This window comes from Chlorocebus sabaeus, chromosome 20, assembly GCF_047675955.1.
Source record: "Chlorocebus sabaeus isolate Y175 chromosome 20, mChlSab1.0.hap1, whole genome shotgun sequence".
Lineage (NCBI taxonomy): Eukaryota > Metazoa > Chordata > Mammalia > Primates > Cercopithecidae > Chlorocebus > Chlorocebus sabaeus.
The window spans coordinates 17,572,489-17,600,230 of NC_132923.1; the positions used below are offsets into that span (position 1 = coordinate 17,572,489).

At 39.2% G+C, this 27,742-nt stretch overlaps 1 protein-coding gene across 4 annotated transcripts in view; it reads left to right on the forward strand.

The window, feature by feature from the left end:
* The window catches only part of WARS2 (tryptophanyl tRNA synthetase 2, mitochondrial), a 120,009-nt gene that overhangs the window by 87,919 nt on the left and 4,348 nt on the right, over positions 1–27,742 (forward strand). For 3 of the 4 annotated variants that reach the window (XM_073008439.1, XM_073008440.1, XM_073008441.1), the window contains 2 exons: positions 13,018–13,098; positions 16,325–16,410. In XM_073008439.1, the coding sequence (XP_072864540.1) occupies positions 13,018–13,098; positions 16,325–16,410 (167 nt within the window). The remainder of the gene's footprint in view (positions 1–13,017; positions 13,099–16,324; positions 16,411–27,742) is intronic. The other variant, XM_073008442.1, reaches the window with a different exon arrangement.

The window sequence follows — 27,742 nt, forward strand, 5'->3', positions numbered from 1 at the left end:
AGTGTATCTGAAACCCGACCTTTCTTTTTTGCCTCAAACCAGCCCTTCCATCTGACTTTTAAAAACAATTTGTTGAAACAAAACTCACATAACATGAAATTTGCCATTTTTTCCAACTTGAGAAATATGTTACATCTATATTTTTACATAGCTTTTTAAAAATTTTTGAAATTTATAAAACACACATTAAATGTATCATCTTAACCATTTATAAGTTTACAGTTCTGCAATGTATATTCACATTGTTGAACAACCAATCTCCAGAACTTTTTCATCTTGCAAAACTGAAAATTCTATACCCATTAAACAATAACTCATTCCCCTCTTTCCCCGCCCAGTTCCTGGCAACTCCCACTTTACCTTTTGTTTCTGTAAGTTTGACTACTCAAATATATACCTCATACAGATAAATCATACAATATTGGTCTTTTTGTGGCTGGCTTATTTCATTTAGTATAATGTCCTCCAGGTTCACTCATATTGTAGCATGTGTCAGAATTTTCTTACTTTATAAGGCTGAATGATGTTACATCATATGTTTATGTCACATTTCATTTATCTAGTCATCTTATAATGGACATTTGGGCTGCTTCCATCTTTCAGCTATTGTGAATGATGCCGTTACGGGCATGAGTATACAAATATTCTTTGAGACCCTGCTTTCAATTCTTATGTATATATACGAGAAACGGAACTGCTGAATCATATGGTAATTCTATTTTTAATTTTCTGAGGGATCACTATGCTATTTTCCATAGCAGCTGCACCATTTTACATTCCAATCAACAGTGTACAAGAGTTCTAGTTACTCCATATCGTCACCACACTTACTATTTTCTGGGAGCTTTATATATATGTGTGTGTGTGTGTGTGTGTGTATATATATATATATATCTCAACCATCCTAGTGGATATGAGGTAATATCACATTATGGTTTTGATTTGCATTTCCCTAATTATTAGTAAGATTGGGCATCTCTTTCATGTGTTTGTTGGCCATTTGTGTATGTTCTTTGGAGAAATGTCTATTCAAATCCTTTGCCCATTTTTCAATCGAGTTTATGTTCTGTTTTGTTTTTGCTGTTGATTTGTAGGAGTCCTTTATTTTAAATTTTTAATTTAATAATTATTGTTTTATTTAATAATTTAATATTATTATTAAATATTTAATTATTGTTATCATTTGATATGGGGTATCTCTCTGTTGCTCAGGCTGGAGTGCAGTGGTGTTATCATAGCTCACTGCAGTCTTGACCACCTGGGCTCAAGCCATCTTTCTGCCTCAGCCTCCTGAGTAGCTGGGACTACAGGTACATGCCTCTATGCCTAGCTAATTAAAAAAAAAAAATTGGTTGGGGGTGATAGAGATGGGGCCTTCTTGTGTTGCCTAGGCTAGTCTTAAATTCCTGGGCTGAAACAATCCTCCTGCCTTGGCCTCCCAAGTGCTAGCATTAGTAGGGTGAGCCACCGCGCCTGGCCTTAAGTGTTCTTTGTATAATCTGGATGTTAACTGCTTGTCAGACATATGATTTGCAAATATTTTTCTCCCATTTTATAGGTTGCCTTTTTACTCTGTTGATTGGGTCTCTTGATGGAGAGAAGTTTTAAATTTTGATGTAGCTCAAAAAACCTTTATTATTTTGTTGGACCTAAGTTCCTGGGGCTATCAAATATATCCACATAGAAATTTTAAATAAAATCTTACTGAAAAGATAGGTTTGATAAAATATCAACTGTCTGCCATCAAGTTCTCTACAGGTCAGTTCTCTTATTTTTTGTCATGGTAGCTAATTTGGGGGATGTACTAGTGGTAGATTATTATTGTTCCCGATTATTCATTTTTATTTCTTGTAAGAGCAGAGATTATCAAACTTTCTGTGAAAGGATAGACAGTAAACATGTTAGACTTTGCAGGCAACACGTAGTCTCTATCGCCACTGCCATTGCTCCTATCTCTTCCCTGTTTTCTTTTTCTATTTCTTCCTCTCCTCTTTCTCCTCCTCCTCCTCCTCCATTTTTCCTCTTCTTTTTTTAAAAAAAAATTTTGATTACTCTTATGAAATGCAAACACCATTCTCAGCGCGTGGGTGGAACAGAAACAGTCCACAGGCCAGATTTGGCCTGGGAGCAGTAGTTTGCTGACCCCTGCTTGGGAGGATTGTATGTCCTCGCCCACTGCCTTGTGAATTCTCCTGTGGGAGAGGCATCTCTTTCTACCCCACTGATGTTGGACTTGTCCATGTGGTTTACTTTAGCCAGTGGAAAGTGAGTGGGCATGATGTACACCATGTCCAGGAAGAATCTTTAAGAGCCATTGCATGTTTGCTCTAGCTTTCTTGCTCTTTTTCCTTCTGACATGAGAACAGAATGTTCAGATAGGGGCTATTTGTTCAATTTGGATCCTGAAATGAAAAGATCTATAAAGCAGAATTAGAGCCAATCTATAGGTACCAATATGTCATGTGAAAGAGGAAAAAACAATTTCTGTAAGCCACTTAAATTTGGGGGCTGTCTGTTACGCTGTATAGCCTAGCATAATCTGATGAATATATTGTTACCGGCAAACACACACACAAGCACAATAGGCAATAGAATTTACATAGAGGTGAGTTTTAAGTCAAGAATAGCGTGACAGAAGCTGCTTATTTAACTCTGGAAGTATTAGACTAAGAAAAAGTATAGAGAACTCCAAATGTGTACGGACAGATTTATTGGCATAGTACTGAGAAGAGGAAGACCAGTTGAAGATAGTGAGCTTATACAGAGATTCTTTAATTGAAATCAGAACTCCAAAGTTCCTCTTAAGGGGATTTGTCATGGGGATAATAAGAGTCTAATAAAAATAACTCAGCATAAATTGCTAGTTTCCAAGAGGAAGCAATAAATGAGAATTTCTGAGTCTAAATAGTCATCCAAGTGTCCTAAGTAAAACGTACAGGACCCAATTCCTAGGAAGATAACATTTACATGTGAAAAAGTAAAATCTTAAGGGACACAGAGATTTGATCCAGGATTTACTGAGCCAGCTAATTGCGTGAATCAGTTGATTGATACCTAGCAGATATATCTTTCAGAATCATGCTGTCTATCCTGCACTCTTTCTGTTAAATATTTTTGAAATTTAAAAAATATTAAAAATTAGCCCATCTCAAAAACTTTAAAAATAGAGCGAGGGCCGGGTGCGGTGGCTCACGCCTGTAATCCCAGCACTTTGGGAGGCTGAGGCGGGTGGATCATTTGAGGTCAGGAGTTTAAGACCAGCCTGGCCAACATGGTGAAACCCCATCTCTACCAAAAATACAAAAATTAGCTGGATGGTAGTGGCATCCGTCTGTAATCCCAGCTACTTAGGAGGGTGAGGCAGGAGAATGCTTGAGCCTGGGAAGCTGGAGGTTGCAAATCGCACCACTACATTCTAGCCTGGGTGACAGAGTGAGACCTTGTCTCAGAAAAAAACAAAAAAAAATTACAGCGAGATACCATCTCTTATCAGTCTGAATAGCTATTGTTAAAATGTCAAAAAATAACAGATGTGGGCCAGGTTGTGGAGTAAAGGGAACACTTATACACTGTTGACAGGAGTATAAATTAGTTCAACCATTTTGGAAGGTAGTATGGCAATTCCTCAAAGAGCTAAAAACAGAACTACCATTCGACCCAGCAATCCCATTACTGGATATATACCCAAAGGAATGTAAATCATTCTACCATAAAGATACATGCACACGTATATTCATTGCAACACTATGCACAATAAGAAAGATAGAATCAACCTAAATGCCCATCAATGGCAGATTGAGTAAAGAAAATGTGGTACATATACCACATTTTACCATGGATTACTGTGCAGCCATAAAAAAAAAAAAAAACTAAGATCATTTTCTTTGCAGGAACATGGATGGAGCTGGAGGCTATTATCCTTAGCAAACTAATACAGGAACAGACAACCAAATACCACATATTCTCACTTATAAGTGGGAGCTAAATGATGAGAACACATGGACACATAGAGGGGAACAACAGACACTGGGGCCTACTGGAGGGTGTAGAATGGGAGGAGGCAGAGGGGCAGAAAAATAACTAATAGGTACTAGGCTTAGTACCTGGGTGATAAAATAATCTGTACAACAAACCCCTGTGACATGAGTTTACCTCTATAATAAACCTGCACATATAACCCTGAACCTAAAATAAAGTTAAAAAAAAAAAAGCAAAATACAGAAAATGGTAAAACATCCATATTCCCGATACCAAAAATGAATATGAATTATTTTGTCATATTTGTTTCAACTTTTTTATATTAAAAACATTATCGATGATGTTGAGAGTTCCTTCAATTCTTTCCCTTCCTATTCCCTTTTCCCCTCCTGATAGCATCCCTTTCCTCTATTCCCAGGCAACCAAAATCTTGGATTTGGTGTCAGTCTAGCCCATTTTTTATACTTGCTTTCGTGTGTAATTTGATGAACAGTATATAGTATTTTTGTTTGTATGGTTTAAAATTTTTTTCATAGTTGGTATAATAGTACAGTACTTTTTTCGCACACTAGTATGTTTTTGTTATCTATTCATGTTTATTCATTTAAATCTAGCTCACTTATTTGTTGTACAGTATGCAACTGTATACATATGCCACATGTTTAGACATTTCTCTATAAATGTCTAATGTTTAATTTTATGCATACATTCATTAAATATTTATTGAGTACTTACCATACCCTAGGTACTATAGCATGATATATTAGTGAATATATGAGAGAAAAATCTTTGCTACCATACTACTTATGTTCTAATGGAGTAATATAAAATAAATAATAAATACATAAGCCAAACATAAAGTATATTAGAAGGTGATAAGTGATATGGAAAAAGATTAAGGAGAATTGGGAGTGGGATTGACGGGAACAGACTCCATCAGTGTAGTTTGGGTAAGCCCCCTTGGTAAGATGATATTAGAGCAAAGACAAGGTGGGAGAGTTAGCCAGTGAATATCTAGGGAGTCAGTGATTATCTAAGGAAGACAGTTCCTATCAGAGAAAAGCCAGTGCAAGCCCTTAATGTGAGAGTGTAATTTGGTGTTTTCTGGGAACACCAGAAGGCCAGCATGGCTGGAGAAGGAGGGACAAAGGAGATAGGAGTAGGATTTGAATCACAGAGGTTACAGAGTTGAAACGGAGGAGATGACTGTGCCTCATCTTATAGGCTATTATGAGGACTCTGGCTTTTACTCTGAAAAAATGAAAATTACATGAAAGATTTTGAGTAGAGGAACGATGTGATCTATGTTGTGGAGGGGTCACTTAGGCCAGTATGTTAAAAATAGACTGTAGGGAGCTAGAGTGGAAGCAGGGAGATGAGTTAGGAAGTTACCACAGTGCTCTGGGGAGGGTTGATGGTGTCTCACACTGGAGTGCTAGCAACAGATGTGGTGAAAAGTGGTGAGGCTGAATATATGTTCAAGGTAGAGGCAACAAGATTTGCTGATGGATTACATACAGAGTGTGAGAGAGTACGAGGAGTGAAGAATGATGCCAAGGTTTTTGCCTAAGCAACTGCAAAGTTGTCCCATCCACAGAGATGGGACATCTGTGAATAGAGCAGATTTGGGATGGAGGATCAGGAGTTACATTTTGGATGTGTTGAGCTTGAGAACCTGTTAGATATCCAGATAGAGAAGCTGAATAGGTGGCTGGATATGAGTCTGGAGGTCATCAGCAAGGTCTGACTGGAGTTATAAATTCAGAAGGCATCAGCTATACAGATTTTACTTAAAGCAGTGAGATGAAATGATATTGCAAAGGGAATGGGTATAAAAAACAATAGAAGAAACAAAGACTGAAACCTGGGTATCAGCAATTAAGAAGTCAGGTTAAACAGTAGGAACCAGCAAAAGGAGACTGAAAAGAGAAACTATTGAAATAGGGAGAAAACATACCAAAATGTAATATCTAGGGGAGCCAAGAAGAAAATGTATCAAGGTAGAGGAGGTAATTAGTTGTGGCAAGGGCTGCTGAATATGTCAAGTAAGATGATTACTTCACCTTAACCATTAGCATTGATGACAGTGGTGAGTAGTTTTAGTGGAGTGGTGGAGGTGAAACCTATTGGAATGGGTTTAAGTGAGAATTGGGTTGGAGGATGTGGTCTCATCAAACACAGTGGCAGCTCTGATATCTTTACCTTTCTTCAATAACGGGAACCCATTCTCCCCCTTAACCATGTTGAAAGGAACTGGAGTTAGCGTTGATTTGGGGGCTACCTACTCCTGTGTGGAGTGATTTTTTTTTCATTCTATTTTCTAATTCTTTCTTCAGCTATATACACTCTAATATTAATCACATCTATTGAGTTTTCTGTTTCATGACTCCAACCTTTATATTCACATTTTCGATTTTTAATGTAAGCTTTATATTAGGTATAACAAACCTACAGAATAGTACAAAATCCTAAGCGTATACAGATCAATCTATTTTTTTAAATTTTTTTATTATTATACTTTGAGTTCTAGGGTACATGTGCATAACGTGCAGGTTTGTTACATATGTATACTTGTGCCATGTTGCTGTGCTGCAGCCATCAACTCGTCAGCACCCATCAACTCGTCATTTACATCAGGTATAACTCCCAGTGCAATCCCTCCCCTCTTCCCCCTCCCCATGATAGGCCCCGGTGTGTGATGTTCCCCTTCCCGAGTCCAAGTGATCTCATTGTTCAGTTCCCACCTATGAGTGAGAACATGCGGTGTTTGGTTTTCTGTTCTTGTGATAGTTTGCTAAGAATGATGGTTTCCAGCTGCATCCATGTCCCTACAAAGGACACAAACTCATCCTTTTTTATGGCTGCATAGTATTCCATGGTGTATATGTGCCACATTTTCTTAATCCAGTCTGTCACTGATGGACATTTGGGTTGATTCCAAGTCTTTGCTATTGTGAATAGTGCCACAATAAACATACATGTGCATGTGTCTTTATAGCAGCATGATTTATAATCCTTTGGGTATATACCCAGTAATGGGATGGCTGGGTCATATGGTACATCTAGTTCTAGATCCTTGAGGAATCGCCATACTGTTTTCCATAATGGTTGAACTAGTTTACAATCCCACCAACAGTGTAAAAGTGTTCCTATTTCTCCACATCCTCTCCAGCACCTGTTGTTTCCTGACTTTTGAATGATCGCCATTCTAACTGGTGTGAGATGGTATCTCATTGTGGTTTTGATTTGCATTTCTCTGATGGCCAGTGATGATGAGCATTTTTTCATGTGTCTGTTGGCTGTATGAATGTCTTCTTTTGAGAAATGTCTGTTCATATCCTTTTTTTATAAACTGAACACACCTGTGTAACTAGCGCCCAGAATGCCCCTAATTCTTCTTCCTTATCACTATTACCCCTTACTCTCAAGATACCCCATTTATAGAGATTATATAAATGGGATTATGCAGTATGTACTCCTTTCATTCAGTATATATCATCTGTCTTCTTTTATATGATGTTTGTGAGATTGATTCATGTTGATGCATGTAATTGTTCATTCATTGTCATTGGTGTAGTATTCCATTGTATGAATATACCACAATTTATCTGTTTTACTTTATGTGGACATTTGGATTGTTCAGAATTTGGGGTTGTTACAATATGTTCTTGCACATATATTTTATGGAACATATACCCGCATTTCTCGTGGATATATACCTAAAAATGGAATACTTAGGTCATAGGATACGTGAATGTTGAGCATTAGTGGATACTGTCAGTTTTCCAAAGTTGGTGTAACAATTTACATTCCTACAGCTGTGTGTGAGAGTAAGTGTTCCATTTACTCAACATCCTTGCCATACTTGATGCTGTTGGGTTCTTCACTTTAATCGTTCTGATGAATCTGTATTGGTATTGTATTGTGGCTTTAATTTGCATTTAATGAATGTAATTTGCATTTTCTGATGATTTCTGAAGCTGAATATTTTCCAATATATTAATTTGTCATTTGGAGATCTTATTTTGCGTGAATTACTTATTCCTATTTTTGGCTAATTTTATAGGTTTTATCTACTTGTTATAAATTCATAGGAGTCTTTCACGTATTCTGTGTACCAATATATTCTGTGTAGGTATTGCAGGTATCTTCTCCCAGTCTGTGGCTTGCTTATTCACCCTATGGTGAATTTTGATAAGGAAAAGTCCTTAATTTTAATGTAGTTTAATCTACCAAGATTTTTTGCTTTATGTTTAGTGCTTTTTTGGATCCTATTAAAGTCCTTGCTGACCAAAGGAAATTTAAAATGCAGTCAACTGATTTAATTTTTTTCTACAAATCTTTTAAATATCCATTATTACTTAGGCAGAATATTTTAGGCTACTGTAAAGAATATCAGTTTCCCCAAGAGTATAATTTATGTATCATTTGTCTTCTTTCATTCACAAAAATATCCACAAAATATCAATTCAAGTCTCATGTAACTCCACTCCATAAGACCTTTTTTGTTCCTTCTTATCACACCCAGAAATTCTCTTGAGTATATTTCTTACCTCATTTATTTCTAATCACCCTGTCTTCTATTTTCAGAGATAACAGAGCCTGCTAGATGTGGATTCCTCTAAAACTTTCTGTCCTCCACTCTGAACTCACAGGATATGTCCTCATCTGTCTTCACTTCCCCCATCTCTCCTTTCAGTGGAAGATATGGAAGATATTTCATCATCCATTATTTTACCTCTGTTGGGTATCATTCCTTTTCCTCTTTCAGAAATATTGTTCTTTGAATTATCCCCTTCCCTGAATCTTTAGTGGCTCTCCCTCTGCTCAGTACATCGACAGTGTGTTATCCCAATTTAGAAAACAAAACAAAATGCTTATTTTCTAACTCCTATCAGTTATCCCATCTTAATCCTTCCTTGAAAAACAAATGTCTTACACATATGATTAACGTGCATAATACTAAACATACCCCACACAATTCGTGCATATAAAACTAGGGAAATCTCAATAGGGTGGAGGGATTGCATCAAATTCAGAATGTTCTTGTTGTTGAAACAGGAAAGGTTCCCTTGTCCCCCTCGCAGGATGTGTGACAGGGGAAGTGGCTCAGAGTGGCTCACAGTGCCTCGCTGCTCACACCTCTGGAGGAGCGTACAGATGGGCAGGCTGTGGGGCTCTGACCCCATGGCAGTGTCTAGGGGTGAATGTTTATTGCTGAAACCCCAGTGGGCGTGTATTACAGGGAACTCTTTTAGTTTAGCCATCTGTAAAGTGCTTGTGGTGGCTCAATTAGACCCCTGCCTTATTGCAAGGACAGAGGGCTTTCTGTATCCCTGATTCCTTGGTGTACCGGAAGAATTGGATCACATGTGGGCTTGGAGAATGAGTGCAGGGTTTTATCGAGTGGAAGTAGCTCTCAGCAGATGGGGGAGCCAGAAGGGAGATGGTTTTCCCCTGGAGTGGGCTGCTTTCCCCTGAGTGGCCAGGGTTCTCCTCCGACTGCCCCAGACAAACTCCATGTCGTTCCGCCCGTCAGTGGCCTGCTGGTGTGCAGCTGCCTGTCGAGCCCCCCATGTTTCATGTGTTCCTCCACTGATGTGCTCCCCTTTATGTCCAGCCGCCTGTGTGTCTGCCTGCTAAGGTCTCAGGGTTTTTTGTTTGTTTGTTGTGTGTTTGTTTGTTTTGAGACAGAGTCTCGCTTTGTTGTCCACGCTGGAGTGCAATGGCATGGTCTCCGTGATCTCTGCTCACTGCAGCCTTTGCCTCCCGGATTCAAGCGATTCTCCCGCTTCAGCCTCCCGAGTAGCTGGGATTACAGGCACCTGCCATCATGCCCAGCTAATATTTGTATTTTTAGTAGAGATGGGGTTTCGCCATGTTGGTCAGACTGGTCTTGAACTCCTGACGTCAGGTGATCTGCCCACCTCAGCCTCCCAAAGTGTTGGGATTACAGGCATGAGCCATCGGTCCTGTCCAGGTCTCGGGGTTTTTATAGGCACAGGATGAGGGTGTGATTGACCAGGGTGGTCTTGGAAAATGCAACATTTGGGCAGGAAAACAAAAATGTTTCTCTTCATCTAGGTCCATGAGCACAGGTCCGGGGGTGGAGCCCTAGCCATAGACCATGCCCTGCCCCTCTTTTGTATCATTTAAAGGGACCACGACCTTCCCTTCCCCACTTCTGTATCATTGTGATATTAAGCTGTAGTTATGCATGATGTTGCCATTGAGGGAAAGTGGGTTAAGGGCATATGGGATCACTCTGTATTATTTCTTACAACTGTATGTGAATGTACACTTATCTTAAAATTAAAAGTTAAAACAGAAGTATTTCTAAAAATTAGAATAATAAGAGCCACCATTTATTGAGTGGTTACTATGTGCTAGGTTCTGTTTACATACTATCAGGGGGATATTATTGTTAACCTCATCTTCTAGAGGAGAAAACTGAGACGCAAAGAGATTAAATCACTCACACAGAGTCACTCAGCAACTAAGTGGCAGAACTTGCATTCAGATCCAGGCAACCTCACTCCAAAGACAGAACTCTTAACTACTGTGCAATCCTTATTGCATATCTGTCTTTATATCTTGCCTTCTAGTCTCACTCGTCAGCCCACTGCAATTTACCTTTCATCCCAATCACTCCCCTGAAACTGCTTTTGCCTCAATCACCAAGTCTGTTGCCAAACCTAATGGTCCCATTCTTTTTACAGCCTTTCCTATTGCCAACACATTCAACAAGTATTTCCTGAGACATACAATGTACCAAGTTATGTTCTACAGCTGTAAAAAAGATAGGCAAAACAGCTGCAACTGAAGAATGCACCTTTTAGAATTAGAGGTCTGAAATCTTCAGTTCTTTCTTGTTGTTTCTGCTGCTGACTTGTTTATGGATGGTCAATAGGCGACTTTATTGTCCATGCCTTTGTTTTTCTGTGGCCAATCAGGTTATATAGCTAGTTTGCTTGTGGTTTCACAACATAAATGATAAAATATATTTAGATACCATTTTCCCTTTTTCCCCCAAATGGAAATCTGAACCTTTCCAAGCAATTGTCATGAATATGTACAAAGTAAGACAACCAAATCTGAAGTATCCTACTCTTATTATATCATTATTAAAAATGAATTGTGAAAAATTAATTGCCATTGACCTTTTACCTACTTTTTCTGTGTGAGGATAATTTGAATTAATTTTATGCTCACTATTTTGGAAACACCAGGAAGATCTTTGCAGAATATTAAGTAAGTTTCATTCCGTATGTCCAAATAAAAAGTTACTCCAAGGAAAATACTCAGCTTCATGGAGACCTGGTAGTAGCTTTTTGCATATCACCAAAGCTAAGCATTTGAATCAGAGTTAAAGAGGCGTCATCTTGTCTCTTTCCACATAACCATGGTTATCTGTGTTTTCATTCCTTTCTCCCAATTCAGTAAAGAGAAGAAAAAAAATTCTCTCCTACTTCTTCATGCCAAAAAAACAGCTCTTGTTTTATTACTTCCAATGGGAATGTATTTTCCTTGGTGATTGGAAGCAACTCTAGTCCTCTTGCCTACATCCAGGGTTAGTTACTGTTTAACTATTTGTTTACAGCAGCAGTTAGCAATTTGCATGGACAGTGTATCAATGTCACTGCCCTCAATGAAACCCAAATGCCTCTTGGAAGAAAGATGACAGATTCAGCCCACGGACTTGCAAAACTTTAAAAGTGATTCCTTGTCAAACACGTGAAAAACAACTCCTCCCTCTCTATAACTTGAGGAAAGAAATGAGAAACCATCTTACAACAGATGGTGATTCCTTGCTAGTAAAACAGGCCTGGCTGATTCAGCTCCACTCCTTTATGTTCTTTTTGCAAAACCCACAAAGAACACATTTGGGGCCACTTTTCAGAGTTGGCAACAGTCTCTGTTTTTTAAGGAAATCATGTGGACATTAAAAAAAAAAAAAAAAAAAGCCACAGTTGATGAAGAGCTTGTAATCCCCAGAACACAGAAACAGGATGCATAGGCCTTAAATTGTAGTCATCAGGTTTGGTAACTTGATTAAATTTGGTTGAAACAAAAACAAATTTGGGGCTGAGCGCGGTGGCTCATGCCTGTAACCCCAGCACTTTGGGAGGCCAAGGTGGGTGGATCACGAGGTCAGGAGTTCAAGATAAGCCTGGCCAAGATACCCCATCTCTCCTAAAAAGACCAAAAAAAAAAAAAAGCCAGGCATGGTGATGGGTGCCTGTAATCCCAGCTACTTGGGAGGCTGAGGCAGATAACTGCTTGAACCCAGGAGGCTGAGGCTGCTGTGAGCTGAGATCGCGCCACTGCACTCCAGCCTGGGCAACAGAGTAAGACTCTGTCTCAAAGAAAAAAAAAAAGGGAAAGTTTATATTTTCTTGTTGATTAGACTTCTTTAAAAAAAAAAAAAAAAGAAAAGGAGGAAGAGAAAGATGAAAAAGAGGAGAAAGAGGAGGAACTAGAAACTATAAAAATACTCTTTGGGGTGATGGAATGATAAGGCGATCTCTAATTTTCAAATTACCCTAGATCTAAAGAATTCAATCTTTAATGTTAAGTCCAGTTCTTTTTTTCACCACTTATATGTAAAGTACTATAGCTGCTTTGATATATTTAGAAGTTATTTAGAGAAGCTTAGAACCAGTGTGTGAGTGTGTGTGAGTATGTGAGTGTGTGATAGAGAAAGAGAGAGAGTCTTCTTAATAAGCTTGGCTTTTTACAGATAGAACAGATGCCTCAGGACATCATGAAACTTTCTCATTGAAGATGTTGAAGCAGAATCTGGTGTATTGTGGAGTAGACTTAAACACTAGATTAATACTTAAATCAGTTAGCTTGTATGATTTTTTTCTTCACTGAAGAGTCTATCCATCATGAATCAGAACTAAGCCCCCTTCACCTGTTCTTATAATAACCTTGATCTGGGGTATTTTCAGACATTTAGGGTAATACTTACTATTTAGTTCTTATATGCAAGAAAACACTGGCCACCTTTACTAACGTCCTATTTTATTTCTTTAGGTGTCTGAACACACACAGTTAAGTTGGATCCTTTCCTGCATGGTCAGACTACCTCGATTACAACATTTACATCAGTGGAAGGTAAATGCCAGTAATCTGATTAATAAACAGACAATAAGCTATTTTTCCCTTCTTGTTTATTTTTATGTTAGGTTCTGGGAATCCTGAGTTTACTCTCCTCCCTGGTCTGCTACTCACTAATGGTTGGAACATCATCTTTAACCTCCCTGCTTCAGGGTATTGAAAGGAAAATAAAAGGATTTTCCAAGATTCCTCCGGACTTAAAAATGATGTTAATCGTTTTTATCTGTGTACAGTTGAATCAGCGTTACCTTTGGATAGACTTGGTAATGACTTTGAACAACTACATAGTTAATAAACAATCACAGATTCTTGATTACTGGACCCTGAAGTTGCCTCCCATTTCCACTGGAATTAACTGGCAGTAAGGAAAGAATGTTTTTATGTGGAGAGAAGAGACAACATATTATATTTAACAGTTAAACAAGTTGAGTCCAGGCAACAGTTCAAACCCACAGAATAATTAGGGCTATACTTTTTCTAAGACGTTCAACCAAGAAAGATAAATTGAATAATTCATAGTACTTTACTTCCATTTATTTTTGCAATTGGATAACCCCAGGGTAGGTAGCCCCCAACTACGTCAACATTAATTTCAATTTCAAGCTTCTTTTGAGCGTATTTTCAGGGCCATTGGTTTCCTCAAAAGCTGGTCTTTAGAAGCCTTCACACATGCTACAGAAAGAAAAAGACAAAGCTTTAAAGTGACAGTTCCTAAATGCTGTGGTCTGAATGTGTCCTCCAAAATTTATATGTTGAAACCTAACTCCCAATATGACAGTATTAGGAGGCAGGGCCTTAGTAAGGTGATTAAATCATGAGGGTGGTGCCCTCACAAGTGAGATTCGAGCTCTTGTTAAAGAGGCCCGAGAGAGACTGCTTGCTCCTGCCATGATCTGTGGACAGAGCTAGAAGTCACTGTCCATGAACAAGGTTCCTCACCAGACACTGACTTTGCCTTCATCTTGGACTTCCCAGCCTCCAGAACTATGAGAAGTAAATTTCTGTTGTTTACAAGCCACCTAGTTGGGTATTTTGTTATAACAGCCTGAGTGGACTAAGACACTTAATACGTAAGACAGAACTGGTAATGCTGCAGATTCATTATTTGCCACGAATTAGAAACAAAGTTTCATAATGTTATCTGCCGTATTTTGGTTTTAGGCAATACTTTCTCCATAATATTCTACCATTAAGTGTAATGTTGAAATCCTTTTTATAGGAACTGAATACTAATCTAATAGGAACTATTCCCACTTTAAAACAGCATCTAAAGATCTCCTGGTAGCACATTACTAGTGCATGTACTGATATTCTGGAAAAACCTTTCCATTAGTATATAATTGCTTGTTTGTAGGAAAAACATGAATTTCAAATCCCAGTCTCATCCTCAGGTATGTCACTGTCTTCTGTGGTCATTCCTTCATTAATACTAATTAAATACTAGTGATATCTTCTGTGAGTCTTACGTCATATTAGGTGCTAGAGATAATAGCAGTCAATAAGAAGTAGCCCCCTTCATGAGGCTTATAGTCTGTTTGGGAAGAGACAATTAAATAAGTAATAAGAAAGTGTAAGAAGCGCTCTGAGGGCCGGATTCCGGTGCCATGGCGGATCTGATAAGGGCATCTAGCTTGGTTTCCATTGGGACAGCAAAAGGTAGAATAGTGGCACAGAAGGGTGGGGTGAGGGTTGCCGAGGTCAGGGTTATTTAGAGGATTAATCAGTAACATATATGTAAAACATCTGGAGCACATAATAGGCACTCAATAAATATTAATGCTCTCCACATTTTCCCTCTCCCTTGTAATTTCAAGGTCCATTACGCTAATATGAAAAGGCTATAAACTGAATGGGATGGCAACTTTTAAAAATTGGGTTCTTTTCCAATTTGCGCATTTCCAAATTAAAATTTCATTATCTTTACCTGGTGATAATTGTGAACTAGCCTTTATCATGAACTTTGTAATTAGGGGATGTAGTGAAGAGATTGTATGTTCAAACATTCAAATTTCCTTTGAATGGCCTAGAGCATTGGTTGCTATAAGCCAGAAACCACTTGAAGTATACTCAGAAAAGTTTGTAACTAAATTATGAAACACCAAAATTAAGATGACTAAGGAGAGAAGCTGTTGTATTTTCAGATTGAGCCTTAAAAAGTGTGTCTGCACCTTGGTAGGGGTACCCCAAATTTGTAAGCTCATGAGCTTGGTCCCTGGAATAAAACAAGTTTATAAATTCAGTTGCCCAGTTCATTTTGAAATAATCAGACTTGAGGGAAATGATTCACATTAACTAAATGGATAAGATTTGTCTACATACCAAAGCATCCATTTATTTTACAAGAGATGCTATACCTTAGGCCTTGAAACTGCACAGAGTATTCCCATCTGATAAATACCTCTACTCAGAGAACCAAATGACATGTCAGCAATGTGCAGCCGCAGCAAGGGAGTTAGCATCATTAGGATCATGTTTACTGAGTACACAGTAGTAGTTTATAGTCAACATCTATTGCTACCCAGTTATTAAATGTTTCTAATATCATCTCAGGTATTTCCATCAACTTCTCCATTAAGGAACTGTTTTGGTCTATACAACCTGTACTGTTCATTGGGTCACTTGACCCTCACTGCTTCAGCATGCTTAATCACCTAAGGATCAAGACAGGTCATTACGATTGGTTAGATGAAAATTTCTCTCACTTAGTTTTATTTTAAATGCCATGATTTTTTGTTTTTTGTTATTTAAATGTGATTTTAAGGGAACATTCCAGTTTTCTCAGTAGCATGCTGTGAGACTTTTTGGGAAGTTTCCACATATAAACAATAGGGCTTTTGATATTAACTCCAGTTAATTTGTAGAGATTTAATTTCATGATAATTTGTGACCTTGTCTGTGAAATCTGGAATTTATCTGATTTGGAACCAATAAATACTACCTGTATCCTTACTTTAATAAAATAAATAAGAAATAGTAGCCGGGCAGGATCCTTTAAAGGGGCAGTGGTGAAATGCACTCTCCTTATTCCTGCCTCAGCCTGGAGCATGAAGACAAGTGAGCCAGAAGATGGCTAGAGTTGCTAAAAAGGAACCCACATGTAATGTTATTACAGGTGGCTGCAGATCACAATTTGCTTGTTTTAAAATTTTCTTAATTTAGCAGTATAATTAGGTTCAAGTCAGATTTCAGATTTCTAACCCTCCTCTCTTTTCACCTCTCACAGGCAAAGACTACCAAGCAGAAGCACGATGGCACAGGGGGCCTGCTCACATACCCAGTACTCCAGGCGGCCGACATTCTGTTGTACAAGTAAGAAGAGAGTTCACCCTGGTCTTGTACATACTCATGGTGACAAGAGAGTGTTTTAACCTGTTCAATACAGACTTGGTTCATGGGCAGGGGGAAATGCAGAAAGGGTCAGACATCTGAATCAGTTTATATCTATTCCCCAGAAATAGGTACTACATTATAGAAGTATGTTTCTGTGAGAAACTAATAATATTAAGAGCTAACATTTAAATAGCACTTACAACGTGTTGGAAACCATTGTAAGTGCTTTACATACATCATCCCTTACCACAACCTTCTAAAATTTGCACTCTTATTGTCCCAATTTTACAGATGGAGAAATTGAGGGACAGAGTGGTTAATAGCATGCCCAAAGTCATATAATTAGCAAAGCTTGGAGCCAGGATTTGAGTCCATGAAGTTTGGATACAGAGTCTGTTCTCATAACCAGTATGCCATATATATTTCCCCAGTGATGATTAAACTTCAAACATTTTAAATGTTGATTTTTTTATATATTCTAGACTCTAAAGCAATGCTGTCCAATAGAACTCTCTGTGTTTATGGAAATATTCTATGTCTGTGCTAGATCCTGTAGCCAGTAGCCACATGTGTGGCTGTTGAGCACCTGAAGTGTTGCTAGTGCCACAGAGGAACTGAACTTTACCTTCTATTTAATTTTAATTAAATTTAAGTAGCCACTGTGTTAGACCTACAGGTTGAGAGCAAGTTTTTAAAATATGATATAGGGTACTTATACTTTTCCTGGACCCATAACCCATCCAGTCAGCTACTGCTGCCACTTAAAGTCCTAAAAAAAGTATACACCTGAGGATGCTGATCCCTGCACTTGCTGTACTACTGGCCAGGGCTTCTGATTTCATCCCCCTCTCAATTCTTCCATGCTAACCCCTCATCAGCCTCCTCTGACCCCCATTTGGCCTTCTAGAGATAAAGCCTCCCAATTGGCATGCACTTAGGGCCATGCTACTGTGAAAGCTTCTGGGAAAAGAAGACACTTCACCAATGTTTTTGCATCCCTTACCCCTAAAGCTGTGAACTACAGTTCTTTGCATGGAAATCTGATAACAGCATGAAGACGACAGTATCTATGCTTCGTAGCATGACTCCAGAGCCCTTGTGCAGTTATGATGGAAACAGCCAAAAGGGCAGCTGCTTAGCTCTACAAACAGGGAAAGTCCATGAGTACATGCAGCCTATCTTCAATTCTGATGAAAACTTGCAAGGATTATTTGTCTGTTTGTTGTATTAACTTGTATGCTGGACTCTTTTATTATTTGTAATTAGTAGCTTTTGACTTATTTAAAAGGCTAGAACAATATTCTCCAATAAGTAACAAATGAAAGTATAATGAAAGTCTTAATAATACATTTTCTAGAGAGGTAGGATATTTGCTTGAAAAGGTTCTGTGAAGAAACTTGATTTTCTCACCTATAAAATGGGAATAATTATTAAGCACAGGATTATTAGAGGATTAAAATGAAATATAGGCCAGGCAGTACTCTGACTAGGAGCTGTTACTTGGTTATGACTAATGATGACTATGTCTTTGATGATTACAATGTTGTCTAATTTTGTTTCAAGACCTACTTCTTTATAGAACCGAAGGCTAGCCAGGCATCGTGTTGCATGCCTGAAGTTCCAACTGCTTGGAAGGCTGAGGTGGGAGGATCACTTGAGCCCAGCCGGGGCAAAATAGTGAAACCTTGGCTCCAGAAACAAAAACAAAAAACAAAAGCTGAGAATTGTCAGCACTAGAATAAGAAAACACATGAGCATGGTAGGTTTCCTTAACAGTTGAAGAGCTGTAATGGGAGAGTCCTCTGAGCTTAGGGCTATGGAAAAGCGTAAACTTTAACAAGAATGACTGCACTTTTAATGATACCGTGAAGCAAAGGATGGAAAGGAGCTTTAAGGAGCCTCTTCTTTAATTCCATTGCTTTACAAGTGCAGCCCAATGTGGTTTAACAACTTGCCCGAAGTTGTGTAGCCAGTTAGTCGACTTTGGAACATCTGGGCAAGACTATGGGTCTACAGCATTTTTTCTGCTAATGTACATTTTGTATTTGTCTAATTATGTTTCTTCTCAAGTTTAGAAGCTCCTAATTGCTTGATAATAAGTAGCAGAGTCAGGACTCAAACTCAGGTTTGATTTTTAGGCTCTATCGTTGTTTTCCCTATAACAGAGATGAAGCACTTGAGGGTATTTTTATTTGTTTTTATTTTGCTTTGTTCCAGACATTTCTGGATTTTGAAAAAGATCATTGCCAGAATGTCTCTGAATATTTGTATTATAAATGTAGATAGGTAGGATGGTAGAATGAAGGGTGGATAAAACATCTGTGTTTTTTTCCCTACCAACAAATCTACACGTAACCTCTTCATAAAATTTTGATGCAAGCCAAATATTAGTGTTTCCTTTTATCAAAATCATCATCAGAATGAGTGGCATGGTGGGTCAGAGAACAAACATAATAGAAAGGAATGGAAGAGGAGCCATTCAGATAAGTTTATAAAAGATTTATGTAAATGTTTTGGCGGAACTCGGTAAGGAACCCAGGAATGGACAGCTGAGACCATCTTTAACTGGAGAGTATGATAAGCACAAGAAATTTGAATACAGACAAAATATTCCAATGCTCAAAAATAGCAAGTATTCATAGTTTTTATTCTGCATCTGTATTATTTTTCCAAATGCCTAATTTCAAATAGCTGGCTATATATTAAATAAATATTTCTTTCTCCTCTTTCTCTCTGTATATGTCTCTCTCTCTTTCTCTCTCTCTATGTATATGTGTTTTTTATATATATATATGTGTGTATATATATGCATACACACACACATACACATAAAGGCACACACATATAATTTTTATTAATAAACAACAAATAGTTGCTAAGTACCTACAATGCCACTGATCCGGGAAAAGGCACTATACATGGCCTTGAGGGAAAGGAAAGGAAGGACTTTACATGTGTTGAGCATTATTTGCCAGTCATCTACTAACTGCTACACACTCATTATCTGTTCAGTTCTCACAATAGGGCTATAAAATAAGTGGATGGTATTATCCCCACTTTACAGATGAGGAAATGAAGTTTCAGAGAGATTCCACAAGTTCATTCAGATAGAGATGAAAGTGAGTATCTGGGCAAATCAGATTATCTTTCTCAAGAATTTGAAAAATTTGGGAAGAGGATAAGAAGACTGGAAACTGGCTGGGCACAGTGGCTCATGCCTGTAATCCCAGCACTTTGGGAGGCCCTGCCAGGCAGATCACCTGAGCTCAGGAGTTCCAGACCAGCCTGGCCAAAATGGTGAAACCTTGTCTCTATTTAAAATACAAAATATTAGCTGGGCATGGTGGTGTGTGCCTGTAGTCCCAGCTACGTGGGAGGCTGAGGCACAAGAATTGCTTGAACCCAGGAGGAGGAGGCCGCAGTGAGCCAAGAGCACACCATTGCACTCTAGCCTGGGTGATGGAGCGAGACTCTATCTCAAAAAAAAAAAAAAGGGGGGGGGGGCGGAGCAAGATGGCCGAATAGGAACAGCTCCAGTCTCCAACTCCCAGCGCAAGCGACACAGAAGACCGGTGATTTCTGCATTTTCAACTGAGGTACTGGGTTCATCTCACTGGGGAGTGCCAGACGATCGGTGCTGGTCAGCTGCTGCAGCCCGACCAGCGACCAGCGGGAGCTGAAGCAGGGCGAGGCATTGCCTCACCTGGGAAGCGCAAGGGGGAAGGGAATCCCTTTTCCTAGCCAGGGGAACTGAGACACACAACACCTGGAAAATTGGGTAACTCCCACCCCAATACTGCGCTTTAAGCAAACAGGCACACCAGGAGATCATATCCCACACCTGGCCGGGAGGGTCCCACACCCACGGAACCTCCCTCATTGCTAGCACAGCAGTCTGTGATCTACCGGCAAGGCAGCAGCGAGGCTGGGGGAGGGGCGCCCGCCATTGCTGAGGCTTAAGTAGGTAAACAAAGCTGCTGGGAAGCTCGAACTGGGTGGAGCTCACAGCAGCTCAAGGAAACCTGCCTGTCTCCGTAGACTCCACCTCTGGGGACAGGGCACAGTAAACAATAACAAACGAAGCAGAAAGCTCTGCAGGCACAAACGACTCTGTCTGACAGCTTTGAAGAGAGCAGTGGATCTCCCAACACGGAGGTTGAGATCTGAGAAGGGACAGACTCCCTGCTCAAGTGGGTCCCTGACCCCTGAGTAGCCTAACTGGGAGACATCCCCCACTAGGGGCAGTCTGACACCCCACACCTCACAGGGTGGAGTACACCCCTGAGAGGAAGCTTCCAAAGCAAGAATCGGACAGGTACACTCGCTGTTCAGAAATATTCTATCTTCTGCAGCCTCTGCTGCTGATACCCAGGCAAACAGGGTCTGGAGTGGACCTCAAGCAATCTCCAACAGACCTACAGCTGAGGGTCCTGACTGTTAGAAGGAAAACTATCAAACAGGAAGGACACCTACACCAAAACCCCATCAGTACATCACCATCATCAAAGACCAGAGGCAGATAAAACCGCAAATATGGGGAAAAAGCAGGGCAGAAAAGCTGGAAATTCAAAAAATAAGAGCGCATCTCCCCCGGCAAAGGAGCGCAGCTCATCGCCAGCAACGGATCAAAGCTAGACGGAGAATGACTTTGACGAGATGAGAGAAGAAGGCTTCAGTCCATCAAATTTCTCAGAGCTAAAGGAGGAATTACGTACCCAGCGCAAAGAAACTAAAAATCTTGAAAAAAAAGTGGAAGAATTGATGGCTAGAGTAATTAATGCAGAGAAGGTCATAAACGAAATGAAAGAGATGAAAACCATGACACGAGAAATACGTGACAAAGGCACAAGCTTCAGTAACTGACTCGATCAACTGGAAGAAAGAGTATCAGCGATTGAGGATCAAATGAATGAAATGAAGCGAGAAGAGAAACCAAAAGAAAAAAGAAGAAAAAGAAATGAACAAAGCCTGCAAGAAGTATGGGATTATGTAAAAAGACCAAATCTACGTCTGATTGGGGTGCCTGAAAGTGAGGGGGAAAATGGAACCAAGTTGGAAAACACTCTTCAGGATATCATCCAGGAGAACTTCCCCAACCTCGTAGGGCAGGCCAACATTCAAATCCAGGAAATACAGAGAACACCACAAAGATACTCCTCGAGAAGAGCAACTCCAAGACACATAATTGCCAGATTCACCAAAGTTGAAATGAAGGAAAAAATCTTAAGGGCAGCCAGAGAGAAAGGTCGGGTTACCCACAAAGGGAAGCCCATCAGACTAACAGCAGATCTCTCGGCAGAAACTCTCCAAGCCAGAAGAGAGTGGGGGCCAATATTCAACATTCTGAAAGAAAAGAATTTTCAACCCAGAATTTCATATCCAGCCAAACTAAGTTTCATAAGTGAAGGAGAAATAAAATCCTTTACAGATAAGCAAATGCTTAGAGATTTTGTCACCACTAGGCCTGCCTTACAAGAGACCCTGAAGGAAGTACTAAACATGGAAAGGAACAACCGGTACCAGCCATTGCAAAAACATGCCAAAATGTAAAGACCATCGAGGCTAGGAAGAAACTGCATCAACTAACGAGCAAAATAACCAGTTACTATCATAATGGCAGGATCAAGTTCACACATAACAATCTTAACCTTAAATGTAAATGGACTAAATGCTCCAATTAAAAGACACAGACTGGCAAACTGGATAAAGAGTCAAGACCCATCAGTCTGCTGTATTCAGGAGACCCATCTCACACGCAGAGACATACATAGGCTCAAAATAAAGGGATGGAGGAAGATTTACCAAGCAAATGGAGAACAAAAAAAAGCAGGGGTTGCAATACTAGTCTCTGATAAAACAGACTTTAAACCATCAAAGATCAAAAGAGACAAAGAAGGCCATTACATAATGGTAAAGGGATCAATTCAACAGGAAGAGCTAACTATCCTAAATATATATGCACCCAATACAGGAGCACCCAGATTCATAAAGCAAGTCCTTAGAGACTTACAAAGAGACTTAGACTCCCATACAATAATAATGGGAGACTTCAACACCCCACTGTCAACATTAGACAGACCAACGAGACAGAAAGTTAACAAGGATATCCAGGAATTGAACTCATCTCTGCAGCAAGCAGACCTAATAGACATCTATAGAACTCTCCACCCCAAATCAACAGAATATACATTCTTCTCAGCACCACATCGTACTTACTCCAAAATTGACCACGTAATTGGAAGTAAAGCACTCCTCAGGAAATGTACAAGAACAGAAATTATAACAAACTGTCTCTCAGACCACAGTGCAATCAAACTAGAACTCAGGACTAAGAAACTCAATCAAAACCGCTCAACTACATGGAAACTGAACAACCTGCTCCTGAATGACTACTGGGTACATAACGAAATGAAGGCAGAAATAAAGATGTTCTTTGAAACCAATGAGAACAAAGATACAACATACCAGAATCTCTGGGACACATTTAAAGCAGTGTGTAGAGGGAAATTTATAGCACTAAATGCCCACAAGAGAAAGCAGGAAAGATCTAAAATTGACACTCTAACATCGCAATTAAAAGAATTAGAGAAGCAAGAGCAAACACATTCGAAAGCTAGCAGAAGGCAAGAAATAACTAAGATCAGAGCAGAACTGAAGGAGATAGAGACACAAAAAACCCTCCAAAAAATCAATGAATCCAGGAGTTGGTTTTTTGAAAAGATCAACAAAATTGACAGACCGCTAGCAAGACTAATAAAGAAGAAAAGAGAGAAGAATCAAATTGACGCAATTAAAAATGATAAAGGGGATATCAACACCGACCCCACAGAAATACAAACTACCATCAGAGAATACTATAAACACCTCTACGCAAATAAACTGGAAAATCTAGAAGAAATGGATAATTTCCTGGACACTTACACTCTTCCAAGACTAAACCAGGAAGAAGTTGAATCCCTGAATAGACCAATAGCAGGCTCTGAAATTGAGGCAATAATTAATAGCCTACCAACCAAAAAAAGTCCAGGACCAGATGGATTCACAGCTGAATTCTACCAGAGGTACAAGGAGGAGTTGGTACCATTCCTTCTGAAACTATTCCAATCAATAGAAAAAGAGGGAATCCTCCCTAACTCATTTTATGAGGCCAACATCATCCTGATTCCAAAGCCTGGCAGAGTCACAACAAAAAAAGAGAATTTTAGACCAATATCCCTGATGAACATCGATGCAAAAATCCTCAATAAAATACTGGCAAACCGGATTCAGCAACACATCAAAAAGCTTATCCACCATGATCAAGTGGGCTTCATCCCTGGGATGCAAGGCTGGTTCAACATTCGCAAATCAATAAACATAATCCAGCATATAAACAGAACCAAAGACAAGAACCACATCATTATCTCAATAGATGCAGAAAAGGCTTTTGACAAAATTCAACAGCCCTTCAAGCTAAAAATGCTCAATAAATTCGGTATTGATGGAACGTACCTCAAAATAATAAGAGCTATTTATGACAAACCCACAGCCAATATCATACTGAATGGGCAAAAACTGGAAAAATTCCCTTTGAAAACTGGCACAAGACAGGGATGCCCTCTCTCACCACTCCTATTCAACAGAGTGTTGGAAGTTTTGGCTAGGGCAATTAGGCAAGAGAAAGAAATCAAGGGTATTCAGTTAGGAAAAGAAGAAGTCAAATTGTCCCTCTTTGCAGATGACATGATTGTATATTTAGAAAACCCCATTGTCTCAGCCCAAAATCTCCTTAAGCTGATAAGCAACTTCAGCAAAGTCTCAGGATACAAAATTAATGTGCAAAAATCAGAAGCATTCTTATACACCAGTAACAGACAAACAGAGAGACAAATCAGGAATGAACTTCCATTCACAATTGCTTCAAAGAGAATAAAATACCTAGGAATCCAACTTACAAGGGATGTAAAGGACCTCTTCAAGGAGAACTACAAACCACTGCTCAGTGAAATAAAAGAGGACACAAACAAATGGAAGAACATACCATGCTCATGGATAGGAAGAATCAATATCGTGAAAATGGCCATACTGCCCAAGGTAATTTATAGATTCAATGCCATCCCCATCAAGCTACCAATGAGTTTCTTCACAGAATTGGAAAAAACTGCTTTAAAGTTCATATGGAACCAAAAAAGAGCCCGCATCTCCAAGACAATTCTAAGTCAAAAGAACAAAGCTGGAGGCATCACACTACCTGACTTCAAACTATACTACAAGGCTACAGTAACCAAAACAGCATGGTACTGGTACCAAAACAGAGATATAGACCAATGGAACAGAACAGAGTCCTCAGAAATAATACCACACATCTACAGCCATCTGATCTTTGACAAACCTGAGAGAAACAAGAAATGGGGAAAGGATTCCCTATTTAATAAATGGTGCTGGGAAAATTGGCTAGCCATAAGTAGAAAGCTGAAACTGGATCCTTTCCTTACTCCTTATACGAAAATTAATTCAAGATGGATTAGAGACTTAAATGTTAGACCTAATACCATAAAAATCCTAGAGGAAAACCTAGGTAGTACCATTCAGGACATAGGCATGGGCAAAGACTTCATGTCTAAAACACCAAAAGCAACAGCAGCAAAAGCCAAAATTGACAAATGGGATCTCATTAAACTAAAGAGCTTCTGCACAGCAAAAGAAACTACCATCAGAGTGAACAGGCAACCTACAGAATGGGAGAAAATTTTTGCAATCTACTCATCTGACAAAGGGCTAATATCCAGAACCTACAAAGAACTCAAACAAATTTACAAGAAAAAAACAAACAACCCCATCAAAAAGTGGGCAAAGGATATGAACAGACAGTTCTCAAAAGAAGACATTCATACAGCCAACAGACACATGAAAAAATGCTCATCATCACTGGCCATCAGAGAAATGCAAATCAAAACCACAATGAGATACCATCTCACACCAGTTAGAATGGCGATCATTCAAAAGTCAGGAAACAACAGGTGCTGGAGAGGATGTGGAGAAATAGGAACACTTTTACATTGTTGGTGGGATTGTAAACTAGTTCAACCATTATGGAAAACAGTATGGCGATTCCTCAAGGATCTAGAACTAGATGTACCATATGACCCAGCCATCCCATTACTGGGTATATACCCAAAGGATTATAAATTATGCTGCTATAAAGACACATGCACACGTATGTTTATTGCAGCACTATTCACAATAGCAAAGACTTGGAATCAACCCAAATGTCCATCAGTGACAGATTGGATTAAGAAAATGTGGCACATATACACCATGGAATACTATGCAGCCATAAAAAAGGATGAGTTTGTGTCCTTTGTAGGGAAATGGATGCAGCTGGAAACCATCATTCTTAGCAAACTATCACAAGAACAGAAAACCAAACACTGCATGTTCTCACTCATAGGTGGGAACTGAACAATGAGATCACTTGGACTTGGGAAGGGGAACATCACACACTGGGGCCTATCATGGGGAGGGGGGAGGGGGGAGGGATTGCATTGGGAGTTATACCTGATGTAAATGACGAGTTGATGGGTGCAGCACACCAACATGGCACAAGTATACATATGTAACAAACCTGCACGTTATGCACATGTACCCTACAACTTAAAGTATAATAATTTAAAAAAAAAAAAAAAGACTGCAAATGAAAGCAAAAATGATATAGAAAAATGAGACAACAGAGTCCTCAAGAAACTGCAGGCAGAGACCAAACCAAACCAAAACCCAGAAAGTATAGAGAGTAAAATGATTGCTCGGAAACTTCAGGCTGGTAGAGTCAGAGAAGAGGTGTCATCATAATGTCTAAGAATCAGGCTACTGCCATTGAGGACCACTGAAAATAAGCTTTTTGAGAGCTTATTATTATTATTATTTCTCTTTTTTTGAGACTGTCATAGAACAGCATTTGAGAGCTTTTTCTAAGAATGCTAGAGTTCCTATAGCTGCTTTGGAGACTTCCAGTTCTTGAAGTGCTTCATTCTTTGTGAGGCCAGTCGAGCCTGGATTTTTCTGAGATTCAGGAACCTGCTGCTCATTTCTGCAGTCTGCTCATATGCACGTATTCACCCACTCTACCTAAGCAACAATTTTTTTTCTTTCTCTTTCCACTTTACTTCTATTAGGCAAAGGGCTATACCAAACCAGAACCCTCCTGAAAGGCAGTCGGAGAAATGTAGTTTCCAGGCTGCCAGCCCCTGAAAATCAAGAGGTAGCGTAGAAGGGAGAGAATGGTGCTGAGGTGTCAACAGATAATCCAGTGTGCTCTCCAAAGAGCAACAGGAAGCTATTTGTACATTTCAAGTATACAGCGAATTTGATATGACTCATTCTTTTAAAGGAGAATTGATTAAAATACAGAGAATGAATTTTAGGAAGACAAGAATATCTGGGGCAATCTGTTTAGAGGCTATTTCATAGTCTAATATGGGCCATGATGGTGACAGTGAAGAGGAAGAAAAGTAGACAAATATAAGAAACATTTAGGTGGTAAAATGGATAGGACTGGATGTGTATGAGAGGGAGGTGTCAGGGATGACCCGATGTTTCTGACTTAACCAACTGGATTGATAGCATTGCCATTCACTGAGGTAGGGGATGCTGAAGGAGGACTCGCCAGAAGAGTTCAGAGCTTCCTTGGGTATTATCTCTCCCCCTGGAGGTCTTAAATCTTTAGAAAGTAAACCCTTCATTATATATTTCACAGTACCCAGCACCAGGTCTTTCACATCATGGGTCTTCAGTAAGTAATTGCTGAATTAGAGAGTCATTATTGCATATCCAACAAGCAACTAGTGATGAGAAATGAATCCTTTATGACAAGAAAACACCACCAAACTCCTGTGCCAGCTGGGCTGGTCAAAGGCAGCAGCACTGAAAAGTTACCAACACAGCCAAAAAAAGTAGAAAAAGAAAGCAGAAGACAACAAATCTCTGTGAGCAGATATATGTAGGCAATGATTATTCATCTGGACACTAATTCTGCCAGAAGGGTGGGGTGATCTTAAGTAATCATAGATGCAAAAAGGAACTAAGCAAAAGAAAAATGGTTTAGTCACCAAAGGAGAAGATCAGAGGCCTTATTATGTGACAGAAGTTATAACAATCAAAATTATGAAAGGCTTTTGTTTTATGTTATGTCTAAGAAAGCACAGTCAGTAACTTAAAAAAAAAGGAAAATAGAAAAAAGAGAAGACACATTAATATGGATATCATTATGCAGGATATAAATTTTTAAAGAACAGCACTAAACTATTTGAAGTGAAAGGAAGACTGAGGGGAAAGG